This window comes from Culicoides brevitarsis, chromosome 1, assembly GCF_036172545.1.
Source record: "Culicoides brevitarsis isolate CSIRO-B50_1 chromosome 1, AGI_CSIRO_Cbre_v1, whole genome shotgun sequence".
Lineage (NCBI taxonomy): Eukaryota > Metazoa > Arthropoda > Insecta > Diptera > Ceratopogonidae > Culicoides > Culicoides brevitarsis.
In genome coordinates, this window is record NC_087085.1 from 27,013,867 (window position 1) to 27,028,553 (window position 14,687).

The 14,687-nt window shown below is 27.3% G+C and overlaps 1 protein-coding gene across 5 annotated transcripts in view; it reads right to left on the bottom strand.

Annotated features, from left to right (window-relative positions):
- Nucleotides 1-14,687, bottom strand: part of LOC134831791 (dystrophin, isoforms A/C/F/G/H) — a 204,789-nt gene that overhangs the window by 47,938 nt on the left and 142,164 nt on the right. For all 5 annotated transcript variants that reach the window (XM_063845641.1, XM_063845617.1, XM_063845624.1 and 2 more), the window contains one exon: nt 80-252. In XM_063845641.1, coding sequence (XP_063701711.1) covers nt 80-252 — 173 coding nt within the window. The remainder of the gene's footprint in view (nt 1-79; nt 253-14,687) is intronic.

Consider the following 14,687-nt stretch of genomic DNA (forward strand, 5'->3'; position numbering starts at 1 on the left):
TTATTTTAATCATATTTAGCATGAAAAAAAAATTTTACGTCGCATTTTAATTGCGAAAATTTATGCAAGCGACACTTACCTGATTGCAATACTTTTCGTTTTTAAATGATTCCAACGTTGATTCATCTCATCGAGACGCCGTTGTAGCATGACAGCATCCTCTTGCGACGTTAATGAACTTAATAGTTTTCTGCCGGTACCGTCAAGGCGATCATACACAACACGATGAGTTTCAATTTCAGACTGCAAATCCTGCGAAAAAAAAATAAAGAAAAAAAAATCATTAAATTTTTTGTGTCACTCATTAAAATTTAAAAATGCAACGAAAAAAGTGATGAAATGTTTGGCAAGTAAGACACGATTTTTTTTTATTTTTTTTTTTTTTTGTGAATGCGATACAAAAAAGAACCAACAAAATCCAATTTCCTCCAACAAAAATATTATTAATGCACTTGGAACGTATTCACTTTATTATCGCGTCATAGAATCGTATGCCAGGCGGAATAAAAGGCGCTATTCGAGCGCCATTGAGAATTCAAGCCACACACTCACACTTTCTGGTGCACTACATTCGACGCGGCTTGCAACATGAAGAAAAGTAAACAACATGTAGTTTATTTTACTAACAACATTGCTGCGAATGTTTATGTTTGACGTTGCTTGGCTTTGGTTGCTTTTTTTTGCGCTCTTCTCTATCTTTCGCAACTCTTGCCTTTAACACATGTGTGCAAGCTGCATTTTATTTGCATAAGTCTGTTGCTTCTCGGAGTTGTTTATGCAATTGGCGATGTTTTTACGTGCCAGTTTTCCACTTTTTTGGCTCGAGATGCAATGGAGCTGACTGGTTGGACATGTTCGACAGAAATATTGAATATTATCTTGTACCAACGATAATGTATCATCATATTATTGCTAGGACATGACTTCATGTATTTGTACTTTTCACAACTATTTTATTTTCGAACGGGAAATTTTTTAACATTTTTATTGAATTTTTTTTCTGTTAGAAAAAATTTGATATTTTTGTCTGTCTGACTGAAAATACTAAGAAATTTGGGAAATGAAGTAAAAAAATAATAATTTAAAAATATCTGTAATTTTTTATAAAATTAATATTTTAATTAAATGCTCCACATTTTTTTTTTAAATTATGAAATAACTTTTTATTTTATATAACAAAATCAAATAATTAATGAGAATTTTTTAATTTCAATTTTTAATTGATTTTTTTAAAAATTTCATAAATATTAAATAAAAATTTTAAAATATTTAAAATAAAAAAATATTTAAATAAAATATTTACCAATATTCAAGATATTGTTAATTTTTTTTTTTGAAAAACGCTAATTTTATAACAAAATTTGTTCAAAATCAAAATTTTCTTTAGAATGTCATTGAAATAAAAATTAAATTGACTAAAAAAGGAAATTCTTTTTATTTTTAACTTTGCAAATAAATATGGCAAGGACTTATGAAAAATTTAAAATAAATCTGGAATGGATTTTAAAGATAATTTTTAAGTTTTTTTTTTAATTTATTATTTTTTTGATAATCATTGAAAATAAAATTTAATAAAAAATTAATTCTTTTAATACTTAATTAATTAAATTTATTTTTTTTTAAATTAAACTAATATACCTAACTAAAAAATTCGAAAAAAATATTAAAATTTAAAAGTTTAAATAAAATTTATAGAAAAATTAAAATAAAATTTTTATGCAATTTTAAAGCTTTATGAAAAATTTAAACTAAAATTAGATTAAAATTTTTGATAATTCAATAATTTTGTATTTTTTTTTATTTTTAAAAAATGCGCTAAAAATAAATTGAATTTCACAAAAAAAAAAATATTAAGTTTTTTGCTGCTTTCGTTATTTTTTACCGTTTCAGTTGAATTCCGTATGTTCCGGAGTAAATATTTCGGACTCAAGTGTCTTATTTTAATATATATTTCACAATGGACCAACTATCCTCAAATCGAACAAATACGTTTTTCTTTTGGCATTGGCGATAATGCCATGCCCGACCATGTCTGCTGATCAATTTGTGACTAAAGAATATGTATGACTTCATAAGTGGATGGCAGATATTAAATTCTCCGATATTTTACTCCTATATTTGTAGTTGCACAGCAGTCAAGTGGAAGGATATTGAGTGTCATAAGTGTGCTCGATATTTTTTTTTTCATTTCAAAAAGTAGTCATGAACACCAAGTGAACGAGAAGCAAATGATACATTTTTCGGATAGCAATTCTATCTCCGCATACACTTATATTTATCGCTTCAAGTAGTAATGGAATATTATCGGACCGAGGAGAGAGTCGTAAATATTATTAGGCAAATATGTGGCAGTCGCACGGCGACGTTGAGAGTAGTATTTAAAACGAATGTCTGTGCAATTGAAATTTATCGCAGCTGCCGGTCATAATTTTAAATAATAATTGGAAAGTTTATACGACGATGTGACTAAAAGTTGTGTTTTTTTTTAAATTCTACGAGCAAAATGTTATCGCAGGAAAAAAATTTTTGCAGGACACGAGCAAAAGTCGCATATTTTTCACACTTCAACCATGCTTCAAACCACGAATTGGTGTCGTCCCATTATCTTTATTGGCATATCGATATTATTTTTAATTGATCTCTGCAATGCATCCATTTGACATAAAACAATTAAAAGTTTATGTGTGTGTGTGGAACAAATAAAACCTCATAAAAAAAAGTTGGGTTGACTGGTTGAATGGAGCAACGTTAGCAAATGTGGAAAAAAAGTGTTGGGAAAAAAAGTGAGAATTTTATTTTATTTTATTTTAATGCAATTTAAACTTTTTCCCAGCAACTACAGGAGATGCGAGAGTATGTCATTCAAATAAAATAAAATAAAATAAATATTTTGATAGATTCTGTCGTCGAGCTACGCCGATTGGCATTATTACACCATTTTATTGTTTTATTTCACCTTTGTTCGGATCCGTTATGCAGCTCTTTTAATATTAATGCCAATCTGTTTACATTTGTGATCCGATAAATACGTAATGAAAGGACAATCAAACACACGAGGTAAACAAACATCATTTGATGGAATTTTTAATGGCTAATTATGTGACAGTAATTTCGTTTTTTTTTATTATTTTATTTTATTTTGTTTTTTTTTTTTTGCAGGACAGTTAATTAAAGTAACAAGATGATGATGATGAAATTAATTAAAATCGATGTCGTTCGAATAAAATTCTCGTTCACTAAAGGACAGAGAGAGGAGAGAGATATCATCAAAATACCACTAAATTCCCTGCTAGAAACCGAAATGTTTTGCTAATGTTTGTCGCAGCAGACATAAATAGACAGGATGGCATCGAATAGTTTTAATGTATTGATCTTTGCCATCTATTTGTGGTAAACATAAATGATGACAAGAGATAAAGCATGAACATGAAATTTTAGTTTCCAGTGTGCGTGTGCGGAGACTTGGTGCAAAATAATGTTGATGAGATTATGGTAAACCACAAATTAGTTTGCCGACAAAATATACGTGTGTATTTCAGGAAACAAGCTATTGAAAGTGGGCCACTGCTGTGTGTGTGTTTGTGTTTATCGAAAAAGGATGAATTGCCTGTGAAATTTAGATGGTGATCAATTCATGTAACATGGATGCTACTTAGTTTTCAATCAAATGGTTGTTTGAAGTTGCATCTGTTTGATTTTTTTTTTTGTAACAAAATTTATAAGCCTGATTGAAATAATCTATGAAAAGCTGTTTAATTAGTACCTAACTAGTATTCAATTGAAAAAAATATAAATGTGCTGAGGGAGTCTTTAATAAAATATCAATAAATAAAATAAAATATCGTTAATTCTAGAATTTGCATTGATTTAAAATTTATTGAAATGAAAAAGTCAATTAATCAAGTATCTGAAAAAATAAATTACAACAAATCAATTCAATTAATTAATTTAATTCTATTTAATAAAAATCGAATCGAATTATACTTTAAACTTTAATATTTTTGTAATTTATTTTATTATTTTGATTTTTTTTAACTTTGTTTGTCACAAAAAAAATGTAAAAAAATATTTATTTTTTATTACAAAATTTATATTTCGAATAAGTTTAATAAGTTTTAATCAGATATTTGACTAAGCATTAATTTTTAATTGAATTTTATTTTTTTTTTCTATTTATTTTTTTAGCATTCAAACATAACAAGCAAGTTATTTTTTGTTTTATATAATTTAATGACCTTGTTTTGTTTTAATTTATTTGAAAAAATGGTATTTTGGTCAATGAAAAACGATTTTTAATTTTTTGATTTTGCCAACGTTTCGAACAATTTAATTGTTCATCATCAGGGCTAAATAATTTTTATTTTTTAAATTAATTTATAATTTTTAAGAAGGAATTTTAGATATACAATACACATACTTATTGTTTTAAATATTTTTTAAAAAATGATTTTTTAAGACAAAAAATCTTTTAGTTATTTTAAATTTTTTTTTGAATATTTTATTTTTACACGAGATTCCGAGTTTTTTTCAAAAAAATTAAAATTTTTATTTTTCTAAAAAGTTGAAAAATTTTTATTAAAATATTTTTTCGTTTAATTTCTATTTTTAAAGCAAAAATTAATTTAGAATTGAAAAATTTTATTTAATTGTTTTAAATTAATTAAATTTTTTTTTTTTAATTTTAATTTTTTTTTTCGAATTTCTGATTTTTCCATGAGATTTAAAAATATACTAATTTCCCCGTATTGAGAAAAATTTATATTTTTAAAGTACAATATTTGCAGACGTCAAAAAAAAAATTAAAATATCACAAAAAAAAAACAAAGTCAAAAAGTCACGAATCTCACCATAGTTCAAAACAATAAAACCTAATTTTCTTTCAAGTTCCCTTCTGTTGCTCGTTCTCATGTCAAAAAATGGGTCACCAGCAATTTATGAACAACGATGTTAATTATTATAATTCACAAATTATAATCAAGATTAAAAGAACTTTAACATTTTCAACATTTTACCTTTTTTTTTGTCGTCTGAGGAAAAGACGGAAAACTTTCCATTCAACGACAGAGAATGAGTGAGTGAGATGTACGTTGATGGCAATAACAATAACGACGCCAAAAAGTAGGTAAAGTTTCATTGTGTGTGTATTGTTCTTTTGAAAAGATAAATATTTGAGGAAAAAATGAAACTGAGGAAAGGATAGTTTGTGTCCCATTGTGCAACGGGAGAAAAAAAAACTTTTTAAACTTTTAAATAAAACTTAGTGGCATGTCGTTTAAATTAAATACTTTTTGTTGCGTAAACTTTGTGTCTCTCGTTTGCGGCGTGTACGTTGGAACGTAATAAGCAATAAAAAATAAAATAAAAAAAAATATTTATAAAAGACAAAATAAGAAACATGTGTTTGTGGAATAAATTTTTTGGGCAGCAACTATGCAGCAGCTATTTTCCACATAATTAATTTTAAGCAAAATTTTCTTGTGAGAACATAAAACTTACATTTATCTCTGATGTGCTTCTTCTCTCCGGTATGACTTGAGAAATATTTTTTGTGCACGATGAGGAAGCAAATATGTACTCGAGAGTGTGGCGAAAGATAAGAAACAAGTGGTGCTTGTAAAATCTTTTAGTTAAATAGAGAATTTAAAAGTCATGAGGATTTCTTTGCATGCCAGCCGAAACTTGTAGCGAGACGAGAACAAGAAAGGAAAAATATTTGCATTTTCTCAAACAAAGTAAGTTAAATACAAGAAATATTTTTTTTTGTTGGTCTTTACTTGAATTTTATGTTATTTAATGAACAACGAAAGCTGGCAATGTGCAACACAAGGCTTACTTACATCTCTGTTGACACAGTTTCAGTTTAAAATGTAAGCCCGATATAAATTGTTGTGGTAGCCGGGCTGGTAAAATGCAACGCAACAACCACGAGCAACGAGCGTGCTTTATCTTTTAATCTTGCGAACAGATGTATCCCGGCAAGCCGGGCGGCAAATCGCACACACGAACAGAGCGACCGAGATGAGTTAAGGTTGTTAAAAGATTTTTCGGATAACCGAAATGGGTTCATAAAATTGTTTTGCATGTAGGTCAGGAGTAGAGAGATGCTCTTGATAACTTGTCCAATTTTGCTTTCGTAGTCCCAGTATCATAAAGGAGAGAAGAGGGAGTGATAAAATTAGTGTCGTATAATGATGACAAAATTTGTTCGAACAACTCATGTTGAAGTATGTAACGATATTTTAACTCAACATGAGATGATACAAGAGCTTGAATTAAAAAAATCAATGGTTAAAGTCATCGTTAAACGGAAAATTGCACCTCATTTTAATATTTTTTTTTTCTATTTTTTTATAATGTTCTATTTAGTTTTAAATCTATATTTTAGTTTTTTTTCAGATTAGTCAGCGAGTTAGGTAAGTTGTTTTTATTGATTTTTTTTTAAACTTAAATATTATTTTTTTTTTTGATCTCTTTCATGAACTTTGGGAGCTTCTGCTGGGTGCCGTTTCAACAATACAATATTAAACGACTTAATTCCGTTCAAAAACAGTTCTTATATTATTTTCTGCCTGTGAAATTTGGGTTGAAGCATCAACTTATGGCGCCATCCATTTATGGCGTCGGATAAAAAGGGACACTTTTTGAGCCCCACCCCCCTATAATCGGAAACCGTCGGAATTTACAAACCCCCCTAATTTACGACGTACTTTTTATTCACGTTCATATACCCCCCCCCCCCTTTTTCTGTCTGGTTATTTGTGCAATGATGCTATTTAAATTTATAAAATGATTTGAGAAAAATCTCAATAAATTGCGCCCTTTCACTCAGTAAGTTTACATTTTGTCGAAACAGATCGTAAAAAGTTATGAAAAATCCTTAAAAGGACTCAATTATTTCAACAAAGAATCTTAACATCCGAGACCGCTTCATTTACCCATTTAACAAGGAAATTACCTCGACAATCCCCATCGAAAAAATTGCATTAGATTTTATTGATAGTTTTCTAAACATTTTAACGCCGTTAGGCGCCATAATAGTGATTAAGGGTCGAATATAAAAAGAATTGTTAAATTTTGAGGGGAAACCGGGTTTAAATGAAAAGATGAGGTTTTTTGTGGCCCTTTTGAGAAAAAAAACAACGTGATATTTTTGGAATATTTTAAGTCTTTATTTGTATTGTAATTAAAATCAAAAAATTTGAAGCGCTTAAATGAAAGTTAAATTACAACAAAAATCTTAACTATAGAGAATTTATTTTCATTTTACCCCTCCTCCCCTACATCGAAATCCATCGGAAATTCATGGACCCCCAACCCCCTTCTCAAACTTCCGACGCCGTAAATGGATGGCGCCTTAAGGCCTTTTAAAAGGGTTTCTATAAAATTTTAGTAACTTTTAGGCGTGATTGGAGTCAGAAATTTTTTTCATGAGGTCTCATACCTCAAGCTCGACAATTCGATACACTTACCACTGAGCATAACTGACTCCTCCTCAAAGATAAGCAAATTTTTTTAGATGAATTGACGGACATTAAAACGGATCAAAAATCTATTTTTCTCATATTTCTTTTGAAATGCTGTAAAAAAAATCGAATCAATAGGATGACATGTAAATTTTTCATACACGTATTCCCTCCTATGTCCAATAATGGTGATTATTATTAGGCTCAGCTACATGATGTCGATAATTACATCGGATAAGGACAAATTTGGGGTCATTTTCCTTTTGTGCGTTGACCAAAAATAGCAAACGAGAGAGAGATAGATAGAAGAGAACCCAAAAACACATGTAGCTTAATTGTGTAATTTTTTATGTAAATATATCATTAATCATCCTTTACAGCGTGAAGAGAGCCTAGCTCACGCTATTGTTTGTGTATTCAATTAATTTATATGTTTACACAGATTTTTATCGGCAACAACAAGCTTTGTGCCATGTGAAGCTATAAATATCTCGGAATTTATTCATGTTTTTTTTATTTGAGATTTTTTCTTTTTTCCGATAGAGGAGTCGTGCAGCGCGGCGATGGAAGATTTGCACAACAATGAGCATTAATTTACATTTATTATTACTAATTACTTCCAACAAATAAATTTCCATCAACATTTTCGGGGATACACAAAAACAATAAAAGCTAATAATTGTATGCTTTTCCCCATAAAACAAAAACTTTTCGTATGCGGAATTTATGATGAAAAGCTGAAAACTGAACTCATGTGTGTTTGTTGTTCAGCTCGCACACATGTTGGCAAGTGAGAACGAGTGTGTTTCGCAATGGATACAGCAACAACATTTATATTGTTGTAAAATCGACTACTAAAGTGTTACATTGTTACTTGCACACAAATTTTCCCTCCGAGTGATACTTAAAGCACTCAAATTTGTAATATTTGAAAGTCATGTATGTTTCGTTATTGTTGTTGTTGTTGTAAATTTTCGGATGATGATATGTTGCATGTTTACTTTAATATAATATAAAATATAAATTTAAATTAATAATTACATGGATGCTGCTGCCGCTGTTTCTGCTACTGAATAAAATTAGGACACAATACGTTTTAGGCGTCATTAAATATGAATTAGTGGCGATAATAATTATTCAACAGGGCATTGAATTTGACGACAGACAGGAAATTTCGGGTACAATTTTGATGATGTGAGAGAGGTTGGGTACAATTCATTAACATTTTATTAAAATATTGACGAAAAGTTTGTCGAAATTAAGCTCAACTTATAAAATTATGATTTTAATCAATTTTTGTTAATAAAATTTTGCAAAAATAAATTTGAAAATTCGTTTAAGAATTAAGATGTAAAAAAAATTATTTAAAAATTACAAAATTAAATTTTTCTGTTCAAAAACTCTATAGATATTATTTGCAGAAATATAAAAAAATTAAATAGGATCCAAACTTGAAAAAATTAAAAAAAAAAAATGAAAATTAATTCGTTAATAAAATAAAATTCAAAATAATAAAAAAATATTGATTTGTTCAAAATGAAAAAAAAACATAAAAAATTATAAAAATTAAATAAGGCGAATAAAAAATTTAATTAAATAAGGCAAAAAAAAAATTCAGGGGGAAAAATAAAAATTAAATATAAAATACAAATATTTTTGACATATTTTGGAATTTTTATGTTAAAAATCATGAAAAATTACTGTTTATAGTAAAATTATACAAAAACTAAAAAAAAAATGCTTAATTACGACATTTTCTATTGAAATGTTGAAAAACATTTTTTTGAAAGTCACGTGACCAAAATTATTTTTTTTTTAAATTTTTATTTTGGGAGATTTTGTTGATTTTTCTTTACTTTTAAGTTCAAATTTTAAAATAATATAAACTAAAATTAAATAAATGTTAAGAATCAACGTTTAACGTCTAAAAACGTTAAAAATTACAAACAAAAAATTCAAAAATATTTATTTTTTTATTTCCCCCCTCAAGAAAATCCTCAAGGGACAAAAAATGAAAATATTAAATTTAATCGCCTAAGAAAAATTTATTATTTTTATTTATTCAATGCCAGATAGACAAAATAATGTTTTTCTATGATTAAAAAAATTTTTTTTAACAAAAATTAAAAGATTTTATAGAATTTCTATTATTTTTAGAAGAAATTAATGAAAGAAAATAAAAATATAATTGGATATAAATAATTACAAAAAAAAATCATAAAAAATTGCAATTTAAAATTTTTAAAAAATTCAAAGTAGTGCTTTAAATTTGCAAAACATTAAAAATGTGTCAATTTTAATCAAAGCTCATCCATTTTTAATTTTGATAAATGTTTTATTCATCCACTTACCCCTTTCTCAACTATTTTCTCCTTCTCTCTTTAATTGTATTATTTTTTTAAAAAAAAGTTTCCGTCGTCAATGATCCTCTCAACATTATTTGTACATTATATTGCATTAAAAAAGAGGCACTTGAAAAAGATTATTCGTTACCTTGACATTTTTTCTGCGACTTTTTCTTGTTCACAAGTAGAAAAACACTGAATATCAATGCAAAACGCAAAAGAAAAAAAATTGCAGAAAAATCACGAAGAAGAGGAAAATTACAGTGTCCATTGAACACCGAATGAATGAATAATGAATATTTTTACTTTGTGCCTGACACTTTTTCTGGCTCTTACGAATACTGTCAGGTAACTAATTGTAATGCAAAGCCTATGGAGATCTCCGTGTGTATTGACATAATTGACATCTACCTGACATTCCAGTGAATGTACATGAAAATATTTTGAGAGAGTGGCTCGAGTAAGAAGAAGACGATGATGATGCAATTCATTGAATTTATTTAATTCAAAGACTGATCAATTTAGAAATAATCGAATTTATCGTAGAAAACTATTAGGGAGGAGGAACTTGCAACATTTTCTGCCTCTTCTTATGCAATATGTACGACGAAGGAAATTATACAAGACGAAGATTGCATGCATGTGTGCATCGTTAGTGAATGAGAAACGGATTTTACGTGATTCGAATGATATTTTTTTGTTTGCATGGACTAAAGAAGAGCTTCGAAGTAAGTCCAGAACACTTCTTTGACAACAAAAAGGAAGGAAAATTGAGTTAATAACAAAATATTTGCATGTTTCTCGTTTTTTTTTATTTTTCAATCAATTCCAATGGTGATGAATTCAACGACGTCGAACGGCGACGCCTCGACAGATAAATCATCACCTAAATTTATTGAACAATTTTTTACGCTTCTAGCTATTTTTTTTTTCAGCCAAAAAGTATGACTAAAGAGTAAATAAAGCAACTCTTGAAAAATAAAAAAAAATTCACACATTTCATGCGATGTCAATGTTGCTTGTTTTATCAGCTGTACTCAATTTTTTTCGTACATGAAAAAAATACGAAAACATTGCTTCTATTTTCAGAGATGAACAACACAAAAAAAAATTGCACCCGAGTAACCACTTTTATATTTATGTGATGCATCCAATAAGATAATAACATCATACATTCATACAATTTTTTTTGTCCATATAAATTTTCGTATTATTTTGTGTTTCAAATCAACAGACTGAATGAAAATTTTTAATATTCATTTTGGTGGAAAAGTGGTTTCTCTTGCTCATTGTTGTCCGTCCAGTGGATCGACAACAACAACAAAAAATTGTTTATCGGATTTCGGTTCTAATAATAACCAACTGCGAAAATACCGGACTTGACGACCTGGAAAACGACGTTCATTGATCCACAGTCGCGGGTGAATTTGAGTTGAAATTTATGTTATTTTTTTTTGCATTTAAAACTTACGACATGAAAGGGAATTTAAGTGGCTTTTGACCTCTTTTCTTGCGAGCATGGCGAAATTTTTGTAAGGTACTTGGCTGAGAGAACATCAAAGGGTTTGTAAAGGGTGTTGCTCTGAAATGGAAGTTTTTGATGATTTTTTTTTTGTATTTGTAAGTTTTTAATAAAAAAAAACTCGTTTTGGAATTAGGTTGCCTTTTTAACTCGGGGTTTAAAAAAATTAAAAATAAATCCTCAGGTTTTTTGAGTTTCTAAAGTTTTTTGCTTGCAATTGCTTTAATTTTGTTTTTTTTTTTAAATAAAAATTTCAAGGTTTTAATATTTAAAAAAAATAGGAGATTTTATACTTTTTTATGGCACCCCGTAGACTCCATTCTACCCATCGAAAGTTTTTTTTCTTGATTTTTAATAAAAAAAAAATTCTTTAAAAATAGAATACCGTAATGTAGATAATTCTTATGGAAAAAAATAATCCGTTCTATTAACAAAAATAGGTTTTGAAATTCGTTCTATTAACATTTTTACGTAAAACTTTTGAATTTTTAAAGAAATTTCGAATTTTTTAAATATTTTTAACAAAATTTTTGAGAATGAATTTTTAATAATTAATTTATTGATTTTATGGCAAATATTTTAAAATTTGTCTGAAAAATTGCTAAAAAAATAAAAAAATTAATGGAAAAATATTGTTCTATTAACTTCAAAATTGATGTTCCATTAATTATTAGCATTTTTAAAATTTGTAACAAATTTTTTTCCATAAGAATTATCTACATTACGGTATTTATTTTTTTGGTAAATTATGCAATGAAAATTTTAATTTCAGATTTTTCCCAATTTTCAACGAATTTTCTGATTATTTTGCCGATAGACCTTCTCAAAGCTAATTCTGATAAAATACATAAATTTTTAAAGAAATTCTTGAAGCAGGATTGAAGTTATTGCGTTACAAAACTCTTTAGAATTTAAAGTTTCGATTTAAAATCTATAGATCGACAAGACAATTTTTCAAAAATACCGAAAATATTTTCACATTTTACGAAAATTCCATTTTAGTTCAAGGCTTCTGAAAGAAAAACATTCCCTAGAGACATAATTCTCTAAATTTATCACTCAATAAATGATAAACTAGCGATAATGTCACGTCTCTAATACTTTTACACCTTGTTAAACTATCAAAATGCGACAATGTTCGACACAAACTAAAGACAAATCATAGAAAATTGCAAGTTTATTTAAAAAGTTAATGTTCATCCTCACATCTTTCAGTGTGAATGAGAGAAGAAATTTCTCTCAAAATATTATTTTAAAGAACTTTCTATCTTTTCAATGATCTGTATCTGTGTGACATTTACGGGATTTACCACAAAAATATCTTTCTTCGTCGTCGTCGTTGTCGTCTTATCTCGTCTTGGTTATGTTTTCTTTTGATATTTTGTGCGAAATGCGACAGACTGCCAGCCAGCAATTCAACCGAAAGGTGGTAAGAACGACAGGTTTTTAGTTTAATTTGATAATAAACTGTTGAGGATTTTAGTCACGTCGCTGCTAATGTGGTAAATGTTCGTTCCTTCATGCTCAGTTTGATATCGTTCTTCTTAATCTTTTAAAATATGTTAGATGACTTATTAGTAAATTCGCTGAGAAAAATAAAAAAATTAAAGTCACAGAAGGAGAAATTTTGTGGCATCGTTAAAATTTGAGGTAAGGCCCTAAAATGTTTTTCTAATATTTGATTCGCTTCACTGGATTTCTTTTTATGATGCGGCCAATAATTTCATTTTTATTGCCATGATGAATATTTAAAGGCCGTCGGAGAACAAAGGAAGGGAAAAATCAATTCTTCTCCAAGTTTTGCAAAAATTTTCGAAGGAAAACAGCAAAAGTTATTGATTTCGAGAACTTTCACTTGCTTCACCGAGAGAAAACAAACAAAAACTATCGAGAAGACATATAAAATTTTAACATTTCGATGAATATAATACCCTCGATTATTATGCAAACTCATGTTTTGTCGATAAACAAGCGGCAATTTCATTTGTTTGCAGAAAATTTAGTCAAAGTAAACTTTATCCTCATCCACACACCTGGCAGTTAAAACTAAAAACTCCAGTTATTCTATTAGCCATGATGCAAAATTCTCCGTAGATTAATAAATCAGGTGTTATTTTGTAAAACGTACGTACATTCTAGAAAATTGATAAAGAACACTCCACCTGGCATGCTGCTCACACATATCCACTTTACCTACTTTTTCCCCGTATTTATGCGATAATAAATGCAATATAACAACATGAGCGAAGAACAATAAAGGATGATGCAACTTTTCTGTGTACACAAAAAAAAACACATACACATAAAAGTTGGAGATTGTTTACATATTTAAAGCTCTCTTATGCAACTCTCAAGTCAAGTTGTCTCACAAATGTATCTTTTTTTAGTTGATAAATACGCTTTTTAGGGGAATCTACATAATAATTTTTGCGTCGCAAAAGTCCCTAACTTTACGTAAAGTGCTTTTTTTGTATGTGGATGGGGAAAAAAGGTGGATAAAAGTTTTGAAATATATCTTTCAGGAAGGCAGCATTGAAATTTATATAATAATATTATGGTAAGTGTTATGCTTTTTTGTGTCTCTTTAGTGTTTTTTCATAATATTTATGCGTTTTGTGACATGATCTTTTAAATAATAATTTTATTTTGTTTGCATTTTGTGGAAGAAAATTAGCGTAAAATGTCGTGATTTTTTTGTTTAAAAAGGCTGAAGATAAAATAAATGATTTAAATTAAAATTATTTTTATTAAATTTAATTAATTTCAATTAAATAAAAAAAAAAAAAATAAATTAATTTGAAATAAATGAAAATTTAAAAAAAAATAATTTAAATAAAAATTATAAACAAAATTAAATAAAATTAAAATAAAATAAAATCATTAAAAATTTCATTTAATTTATTTTTAAATTTAATTTAATATTATAATCGTTTTAAGCTTTTTAGAATTTTTTTTTATACATCAAAAAAAAAATTATTAAATTTAATTTTTAAAGCTTGAAGGTAAAAAAATAAAAAAAAAGCTATTGAAAAAAATTAAATTATTTATTTATTTTAAAATAAATTTAACTTTGATAAAAATAAAAATAAAATTTTTCAATCAAAAGATTTTAATTTTTTTAATTAAAAATAATTAAAATAAAAATAAAAATAATGAAAAATATATAATAAAATATTTATAATAATAATATACTCAGGAAATTTTTAAAATAAATTTTTTTTCAGTAAATTCCAAAACATTATAAACAATTAAAATTCTTTAAATAACAACAACTTTTCCACTAAAAAAAACTTTTTCCTCTAAAATTATCTTCCACTGCAATAAATGGGCGTTAAAATAAATGCGTTTAATTAAATT